This window comes from Pelophylax lessonae, assembly GCF_965119305.1.
Source record: "Pelophylax lessonae genome assembly, chromosome: 1".
In the NCBI taxonomy this organism is placed as follows: Eukaryota; Metazoa; Chordata; class Amphibia; order Anura; family Ranidae; genus Pelophylax; species Pelophylax lessonae.
Genome location: NC_138768.1, coordinates 247,546,265 through 247,571,530, shown reverse-complemented (window position 1 = coordinate 247,571,530; position 25,266 = coordinate 247,546,265). Strand labels below are relative to the sequence as shown.

At 46.0% G+C, this 25,266-nt stretch overlaps 1 protein-coding gene across 1 annotated transcript in view; it reads left to right on the top strand.

Moving 5' to 3' along the window:
* The window catches only part of STX2 (syntaxin 2), a 121,698-nt gene that overhangs the window by 83,784 nt on the left and 12,648 nt on the right, over nt 1-25,266 (top strand). The window contains exon 9 of the mRNA XM_082267026.1: nt 11,501-11,611. Coding sequence (XP_082123152.1) covers nt 11,501-11,611 — 111 coding nt within the window. The remainder of the gene's footprint in view (nt 1-11,500; nt 11,612-25,266) is intronic.

Genomic DNA, 25,266 nt, shown 5'->3' with positions numbered 1-25,266 from the left:
CACTTTGCCATTTGCTGCTAGTTTTATCTCCTGGAGGATGGGGATACAGGTAACGTAATTGTGTATTGTCACATAAAAGTTACATTTTCATTCCAGCACATGCAAATAATGCACATGGTACAGTTGTTTTTTTCATTTTACATCACTTGTAACCACATCTTTGTTTGTTTTTTCATAAATTACAAGGGTTACCATTGTATCAAAAACTTGCTGTCTAAATTACCATTTTTAGATCTCTTACAATGAACAACTTTTTGTTTTTACTTTACTGTGATTGACCATAAAGGAAATTCCTACAGCTGTCCCATATGTCATGGCATGAAGGGATTTACCTTCTACTTTGACAGGCAAAATGGGCAGGGCTTAGCAGGAAAAGTTTAGGCCTTAGCAGCACCAATTTGCACAATTACAAAAAAAGCACCTTTGAGTTATGCTGGCCATATACTGTTCAAATCTCGGAAAGTTTAGCAGGAACCGTCCAGGATTTGAACTTTTAATTGTCAGGCTGAATATACCATGTTGATCGATCAATCAGCTTGGATCCAACCAGCCTGCCATATTCACTTATGATTTATCGCATGTGGCTGCGATAGCCACTAGCGATAATCTGCCTAATCCTGGCGGGGACCGCTTCCCCCACCAGGAGAAGACTATTGCTGATTCCCCTGTCAGCACTATCTGTGTTGATGAGGGAATTGTGCAAATTTCTTTCCTGCAATCCATGGTTGCAGGAAAGAAATTTGCACTGTGTATGGCCTGCCTTAGTTCCAATGTGACGTTGTCAAGAAAAGGCACAGTGACTTTTATGATGTGTCATGCAATACCATGTCCTGGAGTATGTTCTGTTATAAAATAAGTCAAAGCACTCAGACACACCTGACCTATGCTGCTAGAGCTTCTGTGTTATTGATTGCTTAACCAGCTGTGGACACAGGGCCTGTGTAGTATGCCCTAACTTTCTGCCCCACTGTTACTTACCCTTGTACCTGCCTGAATTCCTGGCTGTGTTTACCATAATCTGCCTTAATTATCCCAATGTAAATGTTCAGATGGGCTTGCTAGGGTTTTTAAGGTGCCTAAAGTCCAAAAAAAAAACAAAAAAAAAAAAACATGTTATACTTACCCAGTGGATTTGCACAGAGCAGCCTGGATCCTCCTCTTCTCGGTTCCTTCTTCGGCTCTCCTGGCCCTTCCCTCCTGTTGAGTGCCCCCACAGCAAGCAACTGAGCCGAGCCACAGCTCCGTGTCCATTCACACATGGAGCCGTGGCCCAGCCCTGCCCCTATATCTCCTGTTTGGCCAACTGAGTTTGACAGAAGCGGGAGCCATTGGCCCCGCGCTGCTGTCTCGGCCAATGAAGGGAGTCCTGGGCTGCCTAGACACTCCTACAACATCACTGGATCTAGATGGGGCTCAGGTAAGTATTAGGGGGGCTGCTACACACAGAAGGCTTTTTATCCTAACTTATATAATGAAGTAAAATGATAAAAAAAAAAAACCTTCTGACTTAACAACCACTTTGAAGTTGAGACTTCAGCAAATAAAATATGATTAATTATACATTTAAAATTTGCACAAGGCAGTACTTATTCCATCAGAATAAAAAGAAAAATGCAAAAAAAAAAAAAGCAACAAATACTCCTCATCCTTGGGAAGACTACCCCTTTAACCAGGTAGCACCTTAGGCTCCATTCAGACTTGTACAACTCCAAACTGAAGTAGCGCATGAACTACTTTGAAGTTGCTGCAACTTTAAAGCGGAGTTCCACACGTTTTGGTGTTTATTAAAAGTTGGCATCTACAAAAAGTGTAGCTGCTAACTTTTCATAAACATGCTCTCACCTGTCCCACGGTCCAGCGATGTGGCATGCAGGAGCCTCTATTCTCTCCCTCTTCTCCCCGTTTATACTAATAAAAAGCCCCAATTAAATCTTTCTTTCTCTTGCGTTCATTGACGGGCACAGCTCCAGAATCTTCTTGACCATTGGGTTATGCTTGAAAAAATGAAAGTGCGCTGATTAGGTATTAAGAAGCTGCTACCTTAGAGCTTAATAGTGAACTTGATAGGGATGGGTGTATCAGGTGTGCTAATCAATAAGGTGATGGAAATATCCATCTTAAGTAATCTGCTGCACTTTGAGAATATAACGTGAAATGAGTGAAAAAATGAAAGTGCGCTGATTAGCGCACCTGATACACCCATCCCTATTGGTTTATGCTGCCCCCTACGGACACTAGGCAGGAAAAAGCTTTACCACGCTTCTGGGGAAGTCCCAGGGGGTATACTTCCACTTCCTGCTATATGCATTCATTTATTTTCTGCCTAGTCTGGAGTAAGGACCTAGCTCCTTGCTGGGATTTTCTGTGAGAGCTACAATCAACTGCTAGACTGGGCAATGGACTGGATATTCTAGATCCTTACGGTCTTCCCAGTCCAGCCAGTGAGCACATGCAGACCTCAGCTCTGCGCTAGGTCGGCCACGACCTAGCACCACTGGATGGGGGCTGGCCTGCGAGTTAAACATCTCGCGAGGATGCATATGACCTGGTCCAGGCCTGAGTCGCAGCGTGCCTCCTGGCTTACAGCTCCCCCATTATTATGGAGAGGTGTTCTGTCTGGAGTGGTGCCAACCCAGTTTCATGGTATAGTAAGTAGTATCTTCCCTTCCCCGGTGGTCTTTCGCAGTGGGCATGGGCCCCTCCCTGGGACAAGCGGACCCTCCAGGTTCCCTTCTTTCCCACACAGCATCCCCTGTGGACCAACCTCCATCTGCCCACACCTAGCTCCCCCCTCCTGTTCCCTTCCTAGGGGGCGACCATACCTATCCAGGTGCGTTTTGGGGGTGTCGAGCGGGCGATGGAGCCGGGAAGGGGGCGTGCCACCAGCAGCCTAACGTGCCTTCTGTTTGGGGGGGTTGTCTTTGTGGGGCTCCTGCCAGGGCCCCCTTTACCATACAGATGTCCCTTGTGGGGCCCGGGAGCCGTGTGAGCACTTCGTGGGGCCGCCATTTTGCCGTGGATGGCTTGCTGTATATTCGCCCGGCCATTTTTGTGCCGTCCGGTGGCCATTTTCCTGTGGTTTCCCACAGAATAGAACGGCGGCCATGTTTTTGGGGCCTTGTGGGCATTGACTGTGGCGGTGGACCTCTAGTGCTGACTCCTGGACTTCCTCTTATTCTCTGATCGCCGCATGGTGTACAGCTTCCAGGGCTCTGCTCTGTGCTGACCCCGGAGTGGTGAGTTATTACGGGTGCCCTAGTTGGATCTCCCCCTCTTGACTATAGCAGCAATTCAGCTGTGCTGGGACTTGTAGTACTGCTAGTGCGTGGCGGGGGGGGGGTCACTTAGTGTTTTTTCTAATAACCTGCCTGTGTGGTTGCCTGGTTAACATGGAGTCCCTGGAGAAAATTTCACCCCCTGATCCCATCTGAGGCGACGAGCCCTTCTGGGTCCCAGTCCACCCTGTCTTTGATGGCCGCGGCTCTGGAGTCATTAGTGTCCAAGGTTGATATGGTCCTGCAAAAAAGGGGACACAAAAAGCATCCACCGCCCTCACCTGCCTCTTCTGTCTCCTCAGATTCTGAGTCTGATCTGGCCGCCGCAGAACGCGAGTCACCCTGTTGCTTCTGCGTTCATGCACCCTGAGTGCTCTGATAGGGAGGATGATTCCTTTTCCACTACAGCCGCACATGAAAAAGCGCTGGTGGAGGCACTGATTGTATCATCGTGGGAAAAAAAAAATGGCGGATGCAGCTGCGTCGGAGGCGCGCTGGTCACCTTCCGTACCCGAAAATCCTCTAAAGTGGTAAAAGTTTTTTTCCTTTTCCCTCCTATTTTGACAAGATTGTCTGTAATCAGTGGGGTTATCCCAAACGCAATGTGGTGATTTCTAAGCGTTTCGCTAGAAGGTACTCCTTTTGAAGAGTCCTTGTTAAAGTGGACGGTACCATCTATTGTGGATTCCCCAGTTTCCAGGCTGAACAAATCCACCCTTATTCTGATGGAGATGTCTCCAGCTTTTAAAGACCCTTTTGATAGGAAGGCGGAGACCTTGGTCCGCCACATGTTTATTATGGCCGGTTCAGTCCTAGGGTTTACCATTGCCTTGGTGTCCCAGATCTTGACAGAATGGGCTAAGCTTTTGTGCTAGGATCTGGAGGGGGAACAGCTTCCCCCTGCCTTTGTGGAGCTGGCAGACCAGTTGGTCTAGGAGTTGCAGTTTCCCTGGGGCGCCTCTCTGGATGCGGCCCACTTAGTTTCTAGGCTCTCTGTAATAGCAGTGGTCCTTCGGGGCATGATATGGCTGAAATGCTGGTATGTGGACCAAGATTCCAAGAAGGCCTTAGTGGATCTCCCCTTTATGGGGGTTCGCCTGTTTGGGTCTTCACTGGGAGAAATCATTTAAAGGAGTCACAGTAGGGAAGAGCACTTTCATTCCACAGGCTTCCAGAGGCAAGGAGTCTCGTTGTAGACGGGGTCCTTTTTTCTCGGTTCATAAGCGTTTTTTCCGTCCCTCAAGGTCTCAAAGGAGGATCCAAATCTTTTTGGAACATCTACAGGGGTCCCAAGAGGCCCTGGCCTGGTAGGTCGAGAGCAGGTCCTTCCAGACCTGCAGACAAGCCCTCTTCCTGCTTGAAGGGGTATCTTCACTTGTATCTGGGGTGGGGGGGACATCTTCATTTTTTTTTTTTCTGGACCCATGGACCTCTGATTCCAGGCAGGTGGGTCCACAAGCTGATTCAGTCCAGGTAAAAGATTGAGTTTCGGTCTTATTCACCAGAGTTTTTTCCTTCCAACCTGCGTTTGTCTCGAGACCGCTTGCGTGGTCTCTTTGGGGCGGTACAAGATTTGCTACTGCAAGGAGTGATTGTACCGGTTCCAAACTCGGAACATTTTTTGTGTTTTTTCTAAAAATCTGTTTACAGTTCCCGGGAAGGAAGGCAAAGTTCGTCCAATCCTGGATCTCAAATCCCTGAACCGTTTTGTGTGGGTATAGAAGTTCCACATCTAATCCATCCATTCGGTAGTGGCATCCTTTCATCAAGGGCATCCTCTGGCCTCTATCGATATCGAGGACGCCTACCTCCATATCCTGATCCATGTCGGACATCAGCACTTTCTCGGCTTTGCTGTGAGGAGCATTATCAATTTGTGGCGTTACCCTTTGGTCTCGCCTCAACCCAGTGTTGGCATTGTTGCAACAGTGGGGGATTGCGGTGCTTGGGTACCTGAAATAGCTTCTACGAACAGAGTCTCCGACTGCTCTACGGGACAACCTGGACATCACTGTGCAGACTCTGCAGGAGTTCGGATGGACTCTGAATTTTCAGAGGTCTGCTATGGTTTTGTCCACCAAGTTGGACTATCTAGGTCTCACTCTGTACTTAACCTCAGCCAGGGTGTTTCGATCTCTCAGGACTTGCATGCGGGTGCTGTGCTTAATGGTGTCCACCTTCGGGGGCGGTTCTTTTTGCACAGTTCCACTCGAGACCTCTGCAAAGAGATTCTTGCCAAGTGGGGCAGGAAACCACAGTCTCTAGACAATCTGATCCTGTTGAGCCGGGGTACGATAGGGTCCCTGATTTGGTGGCTTCGCTCTCAGGGCCTTCGACAGGGGAAAATCCTTCCTTCCTCCTTTACTGGATGGTGATCATCATGGATGCCAGCCTGTCCGGGTGGGGAGGTGTTTTCGGCACGGACTGTGCTCAGGGGGTTTGGACTCTGGAGGAGTCCAGGCTACCTATCATCAACATACTAGAACTTTGGGCGATCAAACTTTGTCTGGCTTATTGGATGGTTCCTCTTCAGGGGTGACTGGTACAGATTCACTCGGACAATGCCACGGCCGTGGCATATGTCAGTCATCAAGGGGGCACGAAAAGTGTCCTATCGGTTCAGGAAGTTACCAGCATTCTAATGTGGGCGAAACATTTAATTCCAGCTCTTTCTGCTGTGCATATTCCAGGGGTGGAAAATTGGCAGGTGGATTACCTCGACAATCCTTGGACCAAGGAGAATGGTTACTTCATCCGGAGGTGTTTCATTAGCTGTCTCCCCGGTGAGGAACTCCTGAGGTGGACCTGTTGGCCTTTCATCTCAACAGGAAGGTGCAGAGATTTGTGGCAAGGTGTCGTAATCCTCTGGCCGACGCCAGGGACGCATTGGGGGCTCCTTGTGGTCCGTACCGTCTGATATACGCCTTTCCCCCCTCTCAAACTTCTGATGAGACTTCTTTGAAGGATCAAGGCAGAAGGAATTCTGGTCATCCTCGTGGCCCCAGACTGGCCATGCCGGTCTTAGTATGCGGATCTGGTACGGCTGGTCGCCGATGTCCCTTGGCGACTCCCTCTCAGGGAAGACCTGTTGGCCCAAGGGCCGATCTTCCATCCTGCTTTACAGTCGCTGGCTTTAACGGCTTGGCGGTTGAAAGCCAGGAGCTGAAGGATAAAGGGTTGTCTGACTTGGTGATTCCCACGCTGTTGAAGGCTAGGAAATCTACCTCTAGAAAGATTTACCATCGCATCTGGAAGTCCTACATTGCGTGTTTTGAGTTTCTGGGGGTTTCTCCCCGTTCCTTTTCGGTGGCTCCAATTTTAGCATTCCTCGGAATAGGTGTGGAACAGCGCCTGGTTTGGGTACCATCAAGGGCCAGGTTTCAGCTTTGGCAATTTTCTTTCAACATCCTTTGGCTATGCATCCCTTGGTTCGCACCTTTGTTCAGGGGGTGCGCCACTTGGCTCCACCCGTGTGGTCTCCGTTTCCTCCGTGGAAACTCAATTTAGTACTCTTGGTTCTTCAGAAACTGCCTTTTGAAAATATTTGCGAGATTTCTCTGCTTACATTGTCCCACAAGGTTGCCTTCTTGGTGGCTTTTTCTTCTGCATGTAGGGTGTCTGAGCTGGCAACTTGTCTTGTCCTCCTTACTTGGTGGTTCACGGAGATAAAGTGGTGCTTCGTCCCTACTAGTCGTTCCTTCCTAAGGTCATCTCTGCTTTCCGTTTAAATAAAGGCATTGTGTTACCTTCCTTGTGTCCTAAGCCTAAGCACCCTAAAGGGATTGCCTGAACCACATCCAAATAGTATTAGGCAATCAGGGTGTACCTGAGTCGTTCTGAAAATCAGATTCCCTATTTGTCCTTACGGATGAACCCTGTAAGGGGCTGGCCGTGTCTGCTGTGACCATTTCCAGATGGATTAGGCAGACGGTGCAGGCCTATTCTATCAAGGGTCAGGATCCTCCTTTCCCTGTTCAGGCGCATTCTACAAGGGCGCTTAGTGCATCTTGGGCCTTCCGTCAGGCGTCAGTGGTGCAGGTTTGCAAGGTGGCCACCTGGTCGTCCGTGCACACTTTCACAAAATTTTATAAGGTGCATGTGTTGGCATCTGCGGATGCTTCCTTTGGCCTCAAGGGTTTGTAGGCCGCTGTTGGAGAGGATTAGTTCTCTGAAGGTGTACTTTTTTTTTGTCAGGGGAGCTCCAGTTGTTCCTGGTTTACTGCGTTTAGCCTTTGGGAAGTAATGTTTATTGCTGTGTTATTCCCACCCCCTTATGTTGATACTGCTTTGGGACATCCCGAGGGTAAAGAAGATATGGACCTGTGTCCGTCAATGAACGAAAGAGAAAACGGGATTTTTGTCTTACTGTAAAATCCTGTTTTCTGATGTTCATTAACGGACACAGCAACCACCCCACTATTTAGTTGGTTATATGTTTTTCTGACGCTGCTTGTAACAAAACTGAAGACCTATAGCCGGAAGTGGGAGTATACAGTTGTGCTCAAAGGTTAACATACCCTGGCAGAATTTGATTTCTTGGCCAATTTTCTAAGAATATGAATAACACACAAACTTTTCTTTCACTCATGTTTAGTGTTTGGCTGAAGCCATTTATTATCAATCAACTGTGTTTTACTCTTTTTACATCATAATGACAACAGAAACTATCCGAATGACCCTTATCAAAAGTTTACATACTCCAGTTCTTAATACTGTGTATTGCCCCCTTTAACATCAATGACAGCTTGAAGTCTTTTGTGGTATTTTTGGATGAGGCTCTTTATGTGTCTTAATGATATTGAGGTCAGGAGACTGAGATGGGCACTCCAGAACCTTCACTTTATTCTGCTGTAGCCAATGACAGGTTGACTTGGCCTTGTGTTTAGGATCATTGTCATGTTGGAATGTCCAAGTACGTCCCATGCACAGCTTCTGGGCTGATGAATGCAAATTTTCCTCCAGTATTTTTTGAGAACGTACTGCATTTATCTTGCCATCAATTCTGACCAAATTTCCTTTGCCTTTAGGGCTCTTTCACACACTCCGTCCGTTTTTCTCAGCGGGGGATCGAGCCGCCGATCCCCCGCTGAGCAGCAGGAGGACAGCTGTGTCTCCGCTCTGTGTGCGGAGACACAGCTGACAGTTCCCCATGCATCTCTATGGGGGAAATCGGATGTCAACGGACCGTCAGTCCGTTCTCACCCGATCCCATCCGATCCGCTGGACGGATGGAAAATAGGGTTTCCATCCGTCCAGATTTGACGGATCGGGTCGGATGTCAGCGGACATGTCTCCGCTGACATCCGATGCCCCATAGGAATACATGGGGGGACCGTTCAGATCCTAAAAAAAAAACGGACAGGCGGATCTGAACGGTCCGCCTGTGTGAAAGGGGCCTTATAGGTCACACATCCCCCAAAACATCAGTGATCCACCTCCATGTTTCACAGTAGGAATGGTGTACATTTTATCATAGCTCTTGTTGACTCCTCTCCAAATGTAGCGTTTATGGTTGTTTCCAAAAAGCTCAATTTTGGTCTCATCACTCCAAATGACTTTGTGTTTGAGTCTTGTCTCTGTGCTGTTTGGTGTATTGTAAGCAGAATACTTTGTGGCATTTGCGTAGTAATGGCTTTCTTCTGGCGACTTGACCATGCAGCCCATCTTTCGTCAAGTGCCTCCTTATTGTGCATCTTGAAACAGCCACACCATATGTTTTCAGAGAGCCCTGTATTTCACCTGAAGTTGTGGGTTTTTCTTTGCATACCGAACAATTTTCCTGGCTGTTGTGGCTGAAATTTTAGTTGGTCTACCTGACGTGGTTTGGTTTCAACAGAACCTCTCATTTTCCACTTCTTAATTAGAGTTTAAACACTGCTGATTGGCATTCTCAATTCCTTGTATATCTTATTATATCCCTTTCCTGTTTATACAGTTCAACTACCTTTTCCCGCAGATCCTTTGATAATTTTTTTGCTTTCCCCATGACTCATAATCCAGAAACGTCAGTGCAGCACTAGATGAAAGATGCAAGGGTCTGTCAGGAGTCCAGAAACTCATTGACTTTTTATACACACACACTGATTACAAGCAAACAGATCACAGGTGAGAATGGTTACCTTCTTAATAGCCATTCAAACTCCTTTGTGTCAACTTGTGTGCATGTTATCAGGCCAAAATCACCAGGGTATGTAAACTTTTGATCAGGGTCATTTGGGTAGTTTCTGTTGTCATTATGATTTAAGAAGAGTAAACAGTTGATAAAAAAAAAATGACTTCAGCCAAACACTAACCATCAGTGAAAGAAAAGTTTTTGTGTTATCATTCATGTTCTCAGAAAAATGATCAAGAAATCATAAATTCTGCCAGGTTATGAGCACTACTGTATCTCCTGGGACTGCCCTATAGGCGTAGGCAAACTTTTTTCTGCCTAGTGTCCTACTCGTGTAGGGGGCAGCATAAACCCAAGGGTCAAGAAGATATAGAGCTGTGCCTGTCAATGAACATCAGAGAAAAAGGATTTTACGGTAAGACAAAAATCCAGTTTTTTAGGTATTTCCTGTAAAATTATTAATCTTTACTTCAATTTAGGTCCACTTTAAAGGACACTCTAAATCTAGGTGTTTGCACACAAATGTTTCTCTAAAAGAAGAATAGAGGTGATCAGTTCAGGTTTCTGTCAGACCCTTTCAAGAATTTATAGATCTTGTAATTTACTAAAAATGATTCAAAGTACAATTTTTTTTTTGGGGCGCAATAGCTATCCAACTTGCAATTTGGCCAGTTCTTCTTCAAACAGATTCCATCTGTTCTTGAAGTTACCTCTTCTGCTCAGCACCTGGTTAGTAATTCTGTCCAAGATCTGTTATATCCTATTGGTTTGGTTTCAGTACACAGATTTGTAGAAGAAGAAAAATTAACTGTAGGACAGATCTCTTGATAGCTACTAGTGTACAAGTAGGCCACAAGGGGGGAAAAGGAATTTGAGACCCCTTACAGCCTTACAGGGAAGTCAGGCAGTTGACAAGGCAGCAAATGTCAGACTTCAGATGAGCAGTGAACCTGAAAACTAAAGTTAGATGTGGACAAAGTAAAGCAAAGCTGAATAAGAGGACTTGTAGAAGTACAGTAAAACCTTGGATTGCGAGCATAATTTGTTCCGGAAACGTGCTTGTAATCCAAAGCACTCACTTATATCAAAGCGAATTTCCCCATAAGAAATAATGGAAACTCAGATGATTTGTTCCACAACCATTTATTCATAAATCCTTCAGTTTATAGTCCATATGAAAAGATTATAGCAATGTTATAGGTTGTGTAACTTTAAAATGTCCATCCACAAATGGCGCCTCCACAAGGGGATTAGAAGCAGAATCCAGCAGGAGCTACAGGGTATAAAAGAAAAGAGAGGAGCTTTGGGCCTCTTTCACACAGACGGACCACTCAGATCGCCCTGTCCGTTTTTCAGGCGGATCTGAACGGAATCCCCATGCATCTCTATGGGGCATCGGATGTCAGTGGAGACATGTCCGCTGACATCCAATCCGATCTGTCCAGCGGATCAGATTGGATGGGATCGGGTGAGAACGGACAGACGGTCCGTTCTCGTCCGATTCCCCCATAGAGAACAGCGGGGACCTGACAGCTGTGTCTCCTGCACACAGAGCCGAGACACAGCTGCCATCCACCTGCTCAGCGGGGGATTGGCGGATCGATCCCCCGCTGAGAAAAACACCGACATACTCCTATGTGTGAAAGGGGCCTTGAAGCGTAGCAATATGGTTACATTTAATGAAGGTTCAACATTTAGCAACTCAAATGCTTGATGATTAAAACAGGCACATCTATGTATGCAGGCATCTGGGGTAAAGCTGTTCACTTCCGATCTCTTCTCTTTTATACTCAGTTGTTACATGATGCTACTTGTATATCAAGACATCGCTTGTTTATCAAGTCAAAATTTATTAAAACATTTTGCTTGTCTTGCAAAACGCTCTCAAACCAAGTTACTCTCAAACCAAGGTTTTACTGTATTTCATATGTAAGCCTGTGCTATTACAATAACTTCAGAATTAGTCTTTTTATCCACTTCCTATGTCCTATTTTTTTTTCCACTCATTTTCACGGTCATGGTAAAGGTCATCCTGTATTTATTGAAATTGTTTAATGTAAAATATGTTGTATTAAAAAATTGCCATGTAAAGTCAACTGTTTATATTATACAGGGTGAAATGATAAACAACATAGAGAAGAATGTTGAAAATGCTGCTGATTATATTGAACATGCCAAAGAAGAAACAAAGAAGGCAGTAAAATATCAGAGCAAATCTCGTAGGGTAAGTGAATTGTGACAAAACATGCATACATAGTTGAGTCTGCTCTAAGAAGCATTAGTAGCTTTGTGATGGCTGCTTAAGACCTTTTGATATCATTTTACAAGTTCCTCCCCCTTCCTTGTGCCAGATTGTTATGTGTTCCTATTTTGGCTCTTGCCGTGTTCAGCAGAGTCCTGGTAGTGCCAGCCTGGCAGGTACGCTAAAGCTCAGTGTTACCATTTCTAAGGTACTACTGTATGATTAAAAGTAAAATAAAAACCTGTGTGCAACCCCCTGAGAGGAGACCTAAAGCTGTGACTAAATTAGTGATGGTTTACTCGTGTTTAAATATCCTGCCATATGCAGCTGATATTTCTCATTAGTCCTGCCATATACAGATTTGTCTGGTTCAGCAGGGACCGGACAAATTTTGATCCTTTTTAAGGACAGGCTGGTTGTACAGAAGTTGAGCTTCCAATTGACTTCTGTACAACCAGCCTGTTGGAAAATGTCCACATGATCAGCTCTGCTGGCTAGCAGCACTGATCTGTGTATTCTGATGGTAGGGAAGTCAGAACACAATAGCTCGGCGGCAGTGATTTTTTTTTTTCCCCATCCACCTCATTTGTGTGGATGGGGAGTTGGGCCATTTCTTTTTTATTTGCATTTTTTAACCCAATGTTTGAACAAAAATGGCTAATGTATAGGTTGCCCTAAACGAAAAGGAAATAGGTCAGGTTTGGGAAAGGTCACATTTAAAGAAGTACTTCTTTTATCAATACTGTTCTACAATTGTTGAGTTTTAGATTAGCATTTCTGTTGAAAAAAGTAATTTTTGGGCATCCCCATAATTTTAGTGGGCATGTGTGAATCAATATCTGTCCCTGTGTGTGACCAATTCTTAGCAAGTCCTATCTGAATATATCAGAACCAGAAAAAAAACTTGTTTCATGATGCAATGCATATGTATTGTCACTCTAAATAAACTTTATTGCCTTGATCAGTATATTGTAAAGCAAGAGGGTTGGGCTGAGACAAACAGTTTTCTTTCTCTTTCATTGAGGAACACAGGATTCAGATACTATTGGGTTATACTGTTATTTAAAGGAGAATGTGGACACAAAAAAATTGGGGCTTAAGCTGTGCTTCCATTTTTGTTATAATGTCCAAGGAGGATAGAGACTTTTTTTCCACTGCCAAAAGTTTAACCGTTATTGACACTTTCTTTCAAGATCATTTTTTTTTCATCTACTCAGTCTATCAAGACTTCCCTACATACTGCTTGAGATTGTCCTTTTTTATGCAGATATTTGGAAAAAGCTTTAGAGGCAGTACCCAGACCCTGCTGAATTAAACGATTTTGGGGCTTGCGTAAAATTTAACTTTTGAGCACTGGGCTTTACATTGTGGCATTTACCAGATCTTTGTGCACTGTGTTAGCTGGGTCCAGTGCAATGACGCAACTTGTGGTGTGATTTTGCCTCTGAAAAGTTAAATGATTTTTTAATTTTTTTTTTTTAACTGTTGGGCCCCTTTTTATTATCTCTATTTTACAGTGAATTACCACTGGACTGAGGGCTGAGTTACAGTGCCTTGCGAAAGTATTCGGCCCCCTTGAACTTTGCGACCTTTTGCCAGATTTTAGGCTTCAAACATAAAGATATAAAACAAATTTTTTGTGAAGAATCAACAAGTGGGACACAATCACGAAGTGGAATGAAATTTATTAGATATTTCAAATTTTTTTAACAAATAAAAACCTGAAAAATTGGGCGTGCAAAAGTATTCAGCCCCCTTAAGTTAATACTTTGTAGCGCCACCTTTTGCTGCGATTACAGCTTTAAGTCGTTTGGGGTATGTCTCTATCAGTTTTGCACATCAAGAGACTGAAATTTTTGCCCATTCTTCCTTGCAAAACAGCTCGAGCTCAGAGAGGTTGGATGGAGAGTGTTTGTGAACAGCAGTTTTCAGTTCTTTCCATAGATTCTCGATTGGATTCAGGTCTGGACTTTGACTTTGGCCATTCTAACACCTGGATATGTTTATTTGTGAACCATTCCATTGTAGATTTTGCTTTATGTTTTGGATCATTGTCTTGTTGGAAGACAAATCTCCGTCCCAGTCTCAGGTCTTTTGCAGACTCCCATCAGGTTTTCTTCCAGGATGGTCCTGTATTTGGCTCCATCCATCTTCCCATCAATTTTAACCATCTTCCCTGTCCCTGCTGAAGAAAAGCAGGCCCAAACCATGATGCTGCCACCACCATATTTGACAGTGGGGATGGTGTGTTCATGGTGATGAGCTGTGTTGCTTTTACGCCAAGCATAACGTTTTGCATTGTTGCCAAAAAGTTTGATTTTGGTTTCATCTGACCAGAGCACCTTCTTCCACATGTTTGGTGTGTCTCCCAGGTGGCTTGTGGCAAACTTTAAATGACACTTTTTATTGATATCTTCAAGAAATGGCTTTCTTCTTGCCATTCTTCCATAAAGACCAGATTTGTGCAGTATATGACGGATTGTTGTCCTATGGACAGAGTCTCCCACCTCAGCTGTAGATCTCTGCAGTTCATCCAGAGTGATCATGGGCCTCTTGGCTGCATCTCTGATCAGTCTTCTCCTTGTATGAGCTGAAAGTTTAGAGGGACGGCCAGGTCTTCGTAGATTTGCAGTGGTCTGGCCTTCCATTTCAATATTATCGCTTGCACAGTGCTCCTTGGGATGTTTAAAACTTGGTAAATCTTTTTGTTCCCAAGAGGATTTAACCACAGTTATACAAGATTTCATGAGCTAAATTGAACCTTAATTGCTGACTATACCTGCAGAGACTAAGATTCCTTCATGCTTTCCTCTGCAGAATCTTTATCTGATCTGATCTCATGTTTGATTGATGTCCTTGTGGAATGGCCTGGTTTTGGAGTCCAGCTTTGGAGTTGGGATTATCTTTTAGACCATTTGGTGGAGGCTCACAACAGATGCCAATGCTGGGAAGGATTATTTGATACCTTAGCAGTGCAGGGAACATGGACACTGGAGGTATTCTATCTCGCCATCAACATTCTGAAGCTTTGTGTAATTGGGTTGTCCCTTCAGTGCTGGCCATCCTGACTGGAGGGTCATCCAATCAAGCCCCAGTCGGACAACACCACAGCAGTAGCATACATCGACCATTAGGGAGGAACTAGAAGTCTACCAGAAATCTTGCCATTGCAAGAGAGGTAGATGGGAATTCTGTCTTTAGCAGAACTTCATGTTCCAGCCTTGTCCACTGTTTACATCCCTTGTGTGGACAGTTGATAGGCAGGCTTTCTCAGCCAGCAATATCTGAATTTGAGGAAATGGGCATTACCCAGGGGTGTTCTAGGAACTTTGTCACAGGAGGGTTGGCACCAGATTTGGTCCTCCAGGTTCAACAACAAAATGGACAAGTTTGTCTACAGGTACAGAGATAGCGGAAGCAGTGGATGTTCTGCTGACACCGTAAGATCAGTGCAGCCTTTTCTCTCTGAAATGCCTACCTTGTCTGTGGGAATGAGATGGGGATCATTCTGGTGATCCTCTAAAATTGGGCCCTTCCAGATTGTCAGGATATTTTGCCTTGAGGACTAGTTAACCTTCTGGTTTCATGTCTGCTGCCTTTTAAGGCATGGTTGTGGAAGCCCAGGTCTTGAGGGACAGGGGAATTTCCGATTTCAATAGTTCCTTGGTGCCAAAAGCTAGAAAGTCCACATCCTGCAAAGTCTACCTTTACGCTAGGAAGGCATATTTTGCTTAATGCAAGAAAAAGGGGAAATAATCTTGACCTTTTAAGCCTGGATAAGCATTTGGATTGTAGAAGCAACAAAGTTTAAGATCTTGTTCCAGAAACCACTAGCCTCCCATTTTTTTTAAATAAGATTTTTGTACAGGATTTCTCTAATGTGGTCCCCCTGTGCTTGACCCATTACTTAATTTGAAGCGGATTCTCTCAGCACAGCAACTGCCTTTTGCACCTATCAGGGATATTCCCTTTTCTACACCTTTTACAAGGTTGCGTTCTTTGTCGCCATCACCTCAGTAAGACGTGTCTGAACTGGTGAGTTTTTTCTAAAAAGAACCCTTTCCGGACTTCGGCTTTCCACCTCAACCAGGGCGTTTTGCTGTCATCCCTTTGGCTCCATTACATCTGAATAAAATGTATTTTCATTTCCAGAATGTGATTATAGATGTGCATGTCTGCTTTGCAGTCACTGGCTTAGAGACACCATCACTCAAGCTTATGGCCTTAAGGATAGGGTTCTACCCTTTCCTGCCAAGGCACAATCTGCTAGATCTGTGATTGCTGCTTGGGCTTATTGACAACAGACAATGTTCCCAGTTTTGCAAGGCTGCTACCTGGTCGTCTTCTGTTCATTTGTTCAAGTTTTACTAGGTGAATGTTCAGGCCCCGGCTTTGGCTGTAAGGTCCTTCAATGGGCTTTTTGAGCTGTTGGCAATCCTCAAGTTCCATATTTTTCTCTTTCGTTCATTGATGGACACAGCTCCTGATCTTCATAACCATTGGGTCATACTGGCTCCTACAGGAGTAGGAGACTAGGCAGAAAGAAACTGGCTACACCTATGGGCAGTCGCAGGGGGTCTACTCCCGCTCTACTATAGGTACTTAATTTGTTTTCTGGAGTAAGGACCTAGTTCCTTGCGGGGATCTCTGGTCCTGGCAAATATCTTCTTTTTAGATAGAACTTTTTTCTTCTCCTGGTCTTTCCTGTGAGATCTACAATCTGCTGCTGGGCTGGATAATCTAGATCCAGTGGTCACCCCAGTTTGGCCAGCAAGCGCACGCAGACCTCAACTCCGCTCTAGGTTGGCTGCGACATAGCCCCACTTGAGGGGGGGCTGGATTGCGAGTTAAACGCCTCGCAAGGTCGCATACGACCGGGTCTTGGCCCGAGTTGCAACGTTCCTCATGGCTGACAGCCCCCCCCCCCCATTTCGATGGCGAGGGGTTCTGTCTGGAGCGGTGCCCACCTGGTTCCTGGTATGGTGAGTAGCTGTCCCACTGGGGGTTTCTGGGGTGGACGTGGGCCCCTCCTTGGGACAGTCAGACCCCTGGGTTCCAATCAGGCACCCCCCTTTCATCTGTCCCCCATCCCACATATTCTGGGGCTGTGTAGGTGGTCTGGTCCACCTCCTGGGGTGAGGGTAGGATACTATGCTGGCATTGGGGTCCGGGGTGTGCGCCGCCGGTGTCCAGATCAGCTGTACATGGTACCTGGTGGGGGCTCCTGCCAGGGCCTCCGTCCTGCCTGGGCCTGTCCTTGTAGCCTAGGGATACCTCCTGGTGCCAGGCGGGGCCACCATTTTGCTGTAGCCTGTGTGTTTCTATGCACAGTGGCCATGTTTGTGTAGTCCAGTGGCCATTGTGCGGTGGTTTGCCTTTAAAAATAGTGGCGACCATGATGGTGGAGCCCTATGGGCAGCGATTTTGGCGATGGGAGCCCCTCCTCAACCCATGGGGTTGACTCCTGGATCTTTTCACTTCTTGATCGCCGCTCTTGGAGTGCAGATTATCCTGGTTGCTGCAGGTGCCTGTTTCTGCTGGGTGGCAAGTCTGGTGGGGTTCTCTCCCTCTTTGCTGAGGATTGTTTGGTGCTTGTGCCTGGCAACTGGCTGGTGCTGCCAGTGCGGTGGGGGTTTTCCCTTTGCAGTGTTTTATACTTTTTGTGGGGTCCCCTTGGTGACTCATGGAGTCGTTAGAGCACGTCTCCCCACCTGATCCCCTCTCTGAGGCTGCGGGGCCCTCCGGGTCCCAACCATCCACCTATGCACTGAGGGCGGTCCTGTAGTCCCTTGTGTCCCAGGTGGAGGTGGATTTCGGGCGACAGGCTAGCACCCCCGCCTTCCCCTCCCTCATCTGTCTTATCACATCCTGAATCTGATTCGACTGCCGCGGACGTGGATCACCCTGCTGGGTCTGCAGCCATGCACCCGGAATCCTCTGATAGTGAGGATGATTCCTCCACATCTGCAAACGCGCAGAAAAAGGCGCTGGTGAAGGCACTGATTGAATCTGTGCGTGAAACCTTAAAGATTGAGGCTGCGACGGAGGAGCGGGTTCCCATCGGCATGCACAAGCCATCCAGACCGGCAAAGGGTTTTCTTTTCCCCGCCTATGTTGACAAAATTGTCGCTAAAGAGTGGGGGGCTACCAAAGTGTCCCCTTGGGGTCCCTAAGCAATTTTCTAAGCGTTACCCTTATGAGGGGTCACTTATTAAGAAGTGGACTGTTCCACCAGTGGTGGACCCTCCGGTTTCCAGATTGAACAAGGCAACCATGATTCCGGTTGAAGACTCTGCGGCCAACGATCTGGCTGACGGGTAGGTGGAGGCTGTGGCTCATATGTACACTTTGGCTGGTTCAGCACCGAGGACGGTATTTACAATTGCCTTGGTGTCGCAAACTCTGACCGAGTGGCTAAACTTTCATGCCATGACCTGGAGGGAGAACAGCTTCCCCCTGCCTTTGCTGAGCTGGCGGACCAGCTGGTCCTGGGGCTGCAGTTTCTCTGTGATTTCTCTTTGCATGCGTCTCCTAGTGGCTCAGCTCTGTTTCGGCAGTGGTCCTTCAGGGTGTCTTTTGGCTCAAATGCTGGTCTGCGGCCAAGACTAATAAAAAGGCCTTGACTGATCTTCCCTTTCAAGGAGCTTGTCTGTTTGGAGCTACCCTGGAACACATTAAAGGTCTCACAGGGGGGAAGAGTACCTTTCTTCCACAGGCTGCTAAGGGTAAGGAGCGTTGTCTTAGATGTGGGCCCTCCTTCTCGGCCCCGTGGGTCCACGAAGTCATGCCATCCGGCTACAAGACTGAGTTTTGCTCTTGTCCCACGGCAAGGTTTTTTTGTCCCAGTTCTGACTTCGGAACCTTTTGAGGGTTTTTACTCAAACCAGTTTACAGTTCCCAGGAGGGAGGAAGGCAAGGTGTGTCCATTCCTGGACCTCAAGGCGCTGAACTGCTTTGTGCATGTGCAGAAGTTCAAAATGGAGTCCATTCGCACGGTGGTGGCATCCCTGTGTCAGGGGAATTTTCTTGCTTATATCAACATCAAGGATGCTTACCTTCACATTCCAATATGTGCCGGTCACCAGCGCTTTTTCCTCTGCTTTGCTGTGGTAGAGGAGCATTATCCGTTTGTGGCGTTTATCCTTTGGTCTCGCCTCTGCTCCTCGGGTCTTCATAAACGTGTTAGCCCTGGTGCTAGCTTTGTTATGCCAATGGGTGATCTGGGCTATTTGGACGACCACCAAGGCAGTAGTGAGCGGAGTCTCCTACTGCTTTGGTGGTCAACCTGGAAATCACCATATGAACTCTGCGGGAGTTCGGTTGGAAATCAGAATTTTCAGAAGTCTGCTCTGGTTCCGTCCACAAAGCTGAACTATCTGGGCCTGACTCTGGACTCTGCCTTGGCCAGATAGCTCCTTCCTCTGGGCAAACTTCAGAAACTGCAGGCTGCAATTCATCTCCTGCTGGCGAACAGATGGTCATCCCTCCGGACTTGCATGCGGGTGCTGGGCCTGATGGTGTCTACCTTCGATGCGGTTCCGTTTGCTCAGTTCCATACAAGGTCCCTGCAAAGGGAGATTCTGTCCAAATGGGACAAGACTCCGCAGTCTCTGGACAATCCGATCCAGCTGAGCCGGGGGACGAAGGAGTCCCTGAAATGGTGGCTTCGTTCTCTGGCGCTTCGCCTAGGAAAATCCTTTTTATCCTTGTATTGGACAGTGGTCACCACGGAATCCAGCCTGTCCGGCTGGGGAGGCGTCCTCTGCAAACATTCTGGACCATTGGACGGCTAGTCTTCAGGGATGTCCAGTGCGCATTCAGTCGGACAATGCCACGTCCGTGGCGTACCCAGGGGGGAGCACAAGAAGTGTCCTGGTGGCTCTAGAGGTAGCAGGCATTCTAAGGTTGGTAGAACGATTCGTTCCAGCACTCCCCACCGTACACATTCCCGGGGTTTGGATAACTCGCAGGCGGATTACCTCAGTCGGCAGACGTTGGACCAAGGGGAGTGGTCCTTTTCATCCGGTGGGGCCATACCCAAGGTGGATCTGTTTGTCTCGGCTCAACAGAAAGGTGCAGAGGTTCGTGGCTCGATCACGGGATCCTCTAGCAGACGCCACAGACGCGCTTGTGGCCCCTTGGGGTCAGTATCGACTGATTTGTGCCTTCCCTCTCAAGCTTCTGCCAAGACTTCAATGCAGGATCGATGCAGAAGGGATTCTGGTTAGCTTAATGGCTCTGGACTGGCCTGGCCGGGCTTGGTACGCCGATCCGGTGCTGTTGGACCCTGACGTTCTTTGGAGGCTTCCTCTCAAGGAGGATCTGCTGTCCCAAGGACCAATCCTCCATCCTGCTTTACAGTGGCTTGCTTTGACGGCTTGGCTGTTGAACGACAGGTGCTAAAGAATAAGAGGTTTATCTAAGTCAGTGATTCCTACACTGTTAAAATCTATTTCTAGGAAGATCTACCATCATACGTGGAAGACTTACATTGCGTGGTGAGAGTCTGTCTTGACGTTCATCCACACTTCTTCTTGGTGGCTTGGATCTGTGATGTGGTGTACTCCCTTTTGTTGCCAGCGGGTTTAGACATTAATGGCTGCGTGTTGAGTTATTTTGAGAGGACAGCAAATTTACACGGTTATACAAGCTGTATACTCTTTTACATTGTAGACAAGTGTCATTTCTTCAGTGTTGTCACATAAAAAGATATAATCAAATATTTACGAAAATGTGAGGGGTGTACTCACTTTTGTGAGATACTGTATGTGTGTATATGTTTGTGTGTGTGTGTGTGTGTGTGTGTGTGTGTTTTTTTTTTGTTTTTTTTTTGGGGGGGGTTATATATTTTGCTAAAGCTTTGTGTTGTGCTTTGGGTTCTCTTTTTAGATGTCTACTTCAAGCATTTGGTAATTCTTTTTAAAGTATAACTAAAAGGTGATTTTTTTTTTTTTTTGAGTGGTTTGAAGTGCTAGAAAGATTGACCCTCTCTATTTGTCCTGTTTACTGTTCTTCACAAAAGTAAAAATGAAAGAAAATCTTAAAGCGGAGTTCCGGCCTCGGGGGTGAAATTTAGCTAAAAATACCCCCGGGGCAGTCAGGGCTAGTACATTCCACAATGGATAGCCTCTGTACTGTCCCGGGTCGCACTTACCTTTTAGAAGAAATACTTACCTTGAAAATTTCTTCTCCAGCGCTGCCATCTAGGATGTGGGCAGCTGAAGCCAGAGCGTCTTCTTCTGCGTCCTCTTCTCCCAGAATGCGCCTGCACCGGCCCCGATCGTCACTTCCGGTGCGAGCGCGTCATCCCTCCACAGCTTCTGGGCATGCCCAGAAGCTGTTTAGCAGGGAATGAGGCGACGAGTGGGGTCGGTGCAGGCGCATTGATTCCTGGGAGCGATGACGTTCAGCTCCCAGGAATCAATGCAAAGAGGAAGTGACGGTGCAGGCCGCGGCCGCAGAGGGAGGAAGTGGAAGAAAGGTGAGTATATTTTTCTTCAATAACAAGGTAAGTAAACAAAAAAAAATCGTATCTATCCATTTTTTTTTCAGGTGACCAAGAGCAAGCGGATGGCCCAAAATCGACTCCGCTTTAAACTTTGTATTGCCCCCAGAACAAGAATAGGGGAAACATCATCCAATGTGGACACTGGTTCGGAGGTATTTCCTCACTTCCTGTTTTGGCTATGGGACAAGAAGTGAAAAGAAAACTCCCCAGTGGGACACAGATGGCGCAACAAAAAATAAAATAAAACCAATTTTGAAGAAATGTGAATTTCAAAAAAAAAAAGTTTTGCCTTTTATGTTCTGCTTTTTAATGTATTGCATTTCCCTCTTGCATATTAAGAATCGTGTTGACTAGTTGTAGTGATAAACAAGTATTCTGACTGAATTCTCTTTTGAACTTTAACAGAAACAATGGATCATTGCCATTTTATTGCTGGTGGTGACTGGCATGCTTGCCTTGATTATTGGTTTGTCAGTTGGCCTCAAATGAAGTTTTTTCTCCCCTCCCCATTACGTGTTCGCATCTGCCTATGTGGCAGTAAGTAACATGTTCATTTAGCATCTGTGCTCCCTCATTATACCATCAGCTTAGGACCAACGACAATATTTTATGACCACATAACCAGAATGCTATGGCTAAGTAGTTGTATTTGCATTTTGGTATACTTATTAGAAGTTTGATCAGGTTTGATTGTAAACAAGGTTGATTGTATAAGGAGTGGATAGCACAACAGCAGACTATACTATGAACTATGACACTGATAACACGGGTTATTTACAGTGGTGTTGGTTAATATTATCTCACATTTTATCAGTTACACAACAGGTGCCTAAAGACTCATTAAACCTAAATATATTCAATCTGGCTTATTTTGATATAAAAAAATAAAATAAAATGTATGTATGTATGTGTGTATATATATATATATATATATATATATATATATATATATATATATATATATATATGTATATATATGTATATATATATATATATATATATATATATATATATATATATATATATATATAGTTTCAGCTTAACGTAGCGCAATAGGCTGCACATAAAGTCCTAAGAATGTCCGATATCCCAAAATCTATGTAATGGGTATTTTGAAATAACGATTTGAATTGTTCCTCAAAATAAGAGTTCTATCCATCTGAAGCTTTGCTGTGTAGGTTTTGTTCCGTTGTGATGTTACCAACCTACCTAATGAACTGTGCCTAGTTATGCAGCTTAGTGAAAAGGGAAAAACCTATTTGATGAGGCACTGTATTTATTTGGTTTGATTCAACATTACAGTGCTGTTCTACCATTTGTAAATGTTTAGAAAATAGGTAATGGTAGTCATTTTAAGTTATACCATCATTAATTAGGGAGTAGCATATTTGCTAAATTGTATATAATTATCGGCTGGTTAATGGGACTCAAATACCAACTGACATACAGGAAATGCCAGATTACGTTTTGTTAAAAAGAATTGCTCATTCTGGTATACCAATGTTGAGTGTGCCCTCTGGTGTTCAGCTGACAAACTGCAGCAACATTGCTTTTTTACAAGCATTTTTGTTCACTTCAAGAAGTGTTCCAAGGATGTATCCAATGTATAAGAGCCTTAAGAAAGCGCACTCCATGGCTCTGTGCACTTGAATCAAATGCATGCGTGTAAAAAAATATGGTCAACACTGGTGAAGGATTCTCACAGTGGTGCATTGTGTGTTCACAGGTGGAGGGCTTGCACCTTAGTTTGTATAAAACTATGCTCACTGTACAGTAGTTATGAAAGATAAGATTTTATTATGGGTGGTTCTTCCTTCATATTCGTGTGCAGGCAGAAAGGATCGTCAGGTTATTTTATTGTTTTATGCTTGTACAATAATCTTTCACTTAAGATCAGTGAAATTGTTAAAGTAGGACTATAGCCTCCCATTACAAAAATGTGGGCAGCTGCACTTAAAGGGTAACTCCACTTTCTTGAGAAGAAAAATTAATAAAAAATAAAATGTAGCATATACAATTGTGACATGAGTCATATTGTAATTTAATGTTTAAATTAGCTTTCCTTTTTAATCTTTTGCGCTGTCATTTTCTGTAAAGTGCTATGCAATATGCCTAACTGGAAGTGTTCTGTACACAAATGGTGTAAGGAACCCCCCCGCAGCAATGTAATTTCCTGCTTGTGAGATTGGCTTACTTGTTTTCCCAGAAGTCTGCACTAAGATACAAATCCGATTTTGAGCATCCCCTTCAACAAAAATAGAATTTTTGTAAGAACTTACCGTAAAATTATTTTCTGTGAGTCCTCTGACAGATGCAGCCACTTCATAGTTTCCTCACAAATGGGTAATGCACCACCTACAGGAGTAGACTAGGCAGTGATACTATTTAATAAAACTTTCCACTAGACACACCCTTAGGGGCTGTCCCCTTAGACATTACCTCCAGACACATCCAGCTTACTAATCAGTTTCGTAGCAAGCAGTGAAGGAAAAAGACAACCAACCCTAAAATAGAGGGGCGGGGCTGCGTCTGTCAGAGGACTCAGAGAAAATAATTTACGGCAAGTTCTTATAAAAATTTGATTTCTCTTACGTCCACCGACAGTCGCCGCCACTTCATAATCTTCACTAATGGGGTAATTGACCTTTGCTCCGCAGGAGTAGCTAGGCAACAAGATTCGTTAATATCAAAGCTTTTAGCATATCACACCCCTAGAGGGTGGTCCCCTCAGTCAATACCTCCCTGCTTCCTGCATTCTCAACTCAGTTTCTAATGCCTAGCTTAGGAGTAGCTGGCTGATCCTGTGCTGGGGCTTTCAGTCTCAGCCTTCTATCCTCTTTTTTGATTTTATTTTGAGTATTTTTCTCTTTCTTTTACTTAGCTGTTATTTTTCTCAGCATTAGTTTAGTTTCTTCGGATGAAGATGATCATGCGGAGCTGGGTCTCGGACTGGCCACCCTGGATCCCAGGGTTCAGGGCCAGGGGCTTCCCAGCCTGCCATCGAGCGTTCAGCTCAGGTTTCCCTGGCATATTGAACGACCCATCCCTGTTCGCTGCAGGGATGCTGCCCGTGAGGTGGCTACCTCACCGGACGCCATTTGCGGTTTCGCACCGCAGTTCCACTGCGTCCTGGCTGCGACACTCCCTGTCCTCAGTGCAGCGGTTTGGTTGCTGGAGAAGGCTCCCCACGCCATCCGGACTGGTAAGTGCAATTCTATGTGGGGACCTGTCTGTTTTGGGTGTCAGTCTGTGACTGTGTGACCCTGCATGTCTGTGTATGTGCTGAGCTCCCTGTCAGATTCCTGTGTGGAATAGCTGCCTTTCTGTGGGCTGCGGGGGGGCTCTCCCGCTCTGCTATGTGAGAGTATGGGGCAGACTGGGCTTGGACATGCTGTGCGGCGGCCGCTACTGCGGCCCGCCATTTTTTGCGGCAAATTATGGTGACCGGCCCTGTGTGGTACGGCGCGGTGTTTTGGCGCCTAACACCGCCATTTTGGCGGCGATCGATCATACAGCCACATGTCGGCGCCATTTTCTCATTGCCTGAAATGCCTCGGCCGAGCGGCCATGTTTGTGTAGCCTGCATAGGCTTTATAGGGCGGTCAGTCATTGCATCACTTCCTTTTGCTCTGGAACAGCGATCGGTGGCAGCAGCCTGTGTGGTCTCTCCAGGTTTTTACCTTTCCTTTTCCTGTATTTCCTTGCTCAGTGTCCTTATCCCTGTGGGGGTCGGTACATACAGTAGTGTGCGGTGGGCTACGCTCGCCGCGGTCTTAAAGGGGCAGTCCTCCTCTTTCAATTATTGCTGGGGCATGGATTCTCAGGATTGCAAGTTTCCTCCCACCTTGGTGGGGGGCCAAGGGGCTGCTGCATCCCCCGAGGGGGGTGATCTGGCTGCTATTGTGGCGGACTTGGCTTCTCAGGTGCAGATGCTAATGGCTGATCGATCCGCAAAATGGCCCAGATTGTCTATTTCCTCTGATTCAGAGGGCGATGGGGCTGCTATGGCTGGAGTGCCCTTCTCAGGGTCTCGCTCATCTCTGGACCTTGGGGGGTCTGAGGGGGAGGCTGAGGTAGAAGGGGTTGATTATTCTCCCCCTGGCTCGCCTGAAGAGCTTGCACTCATGGA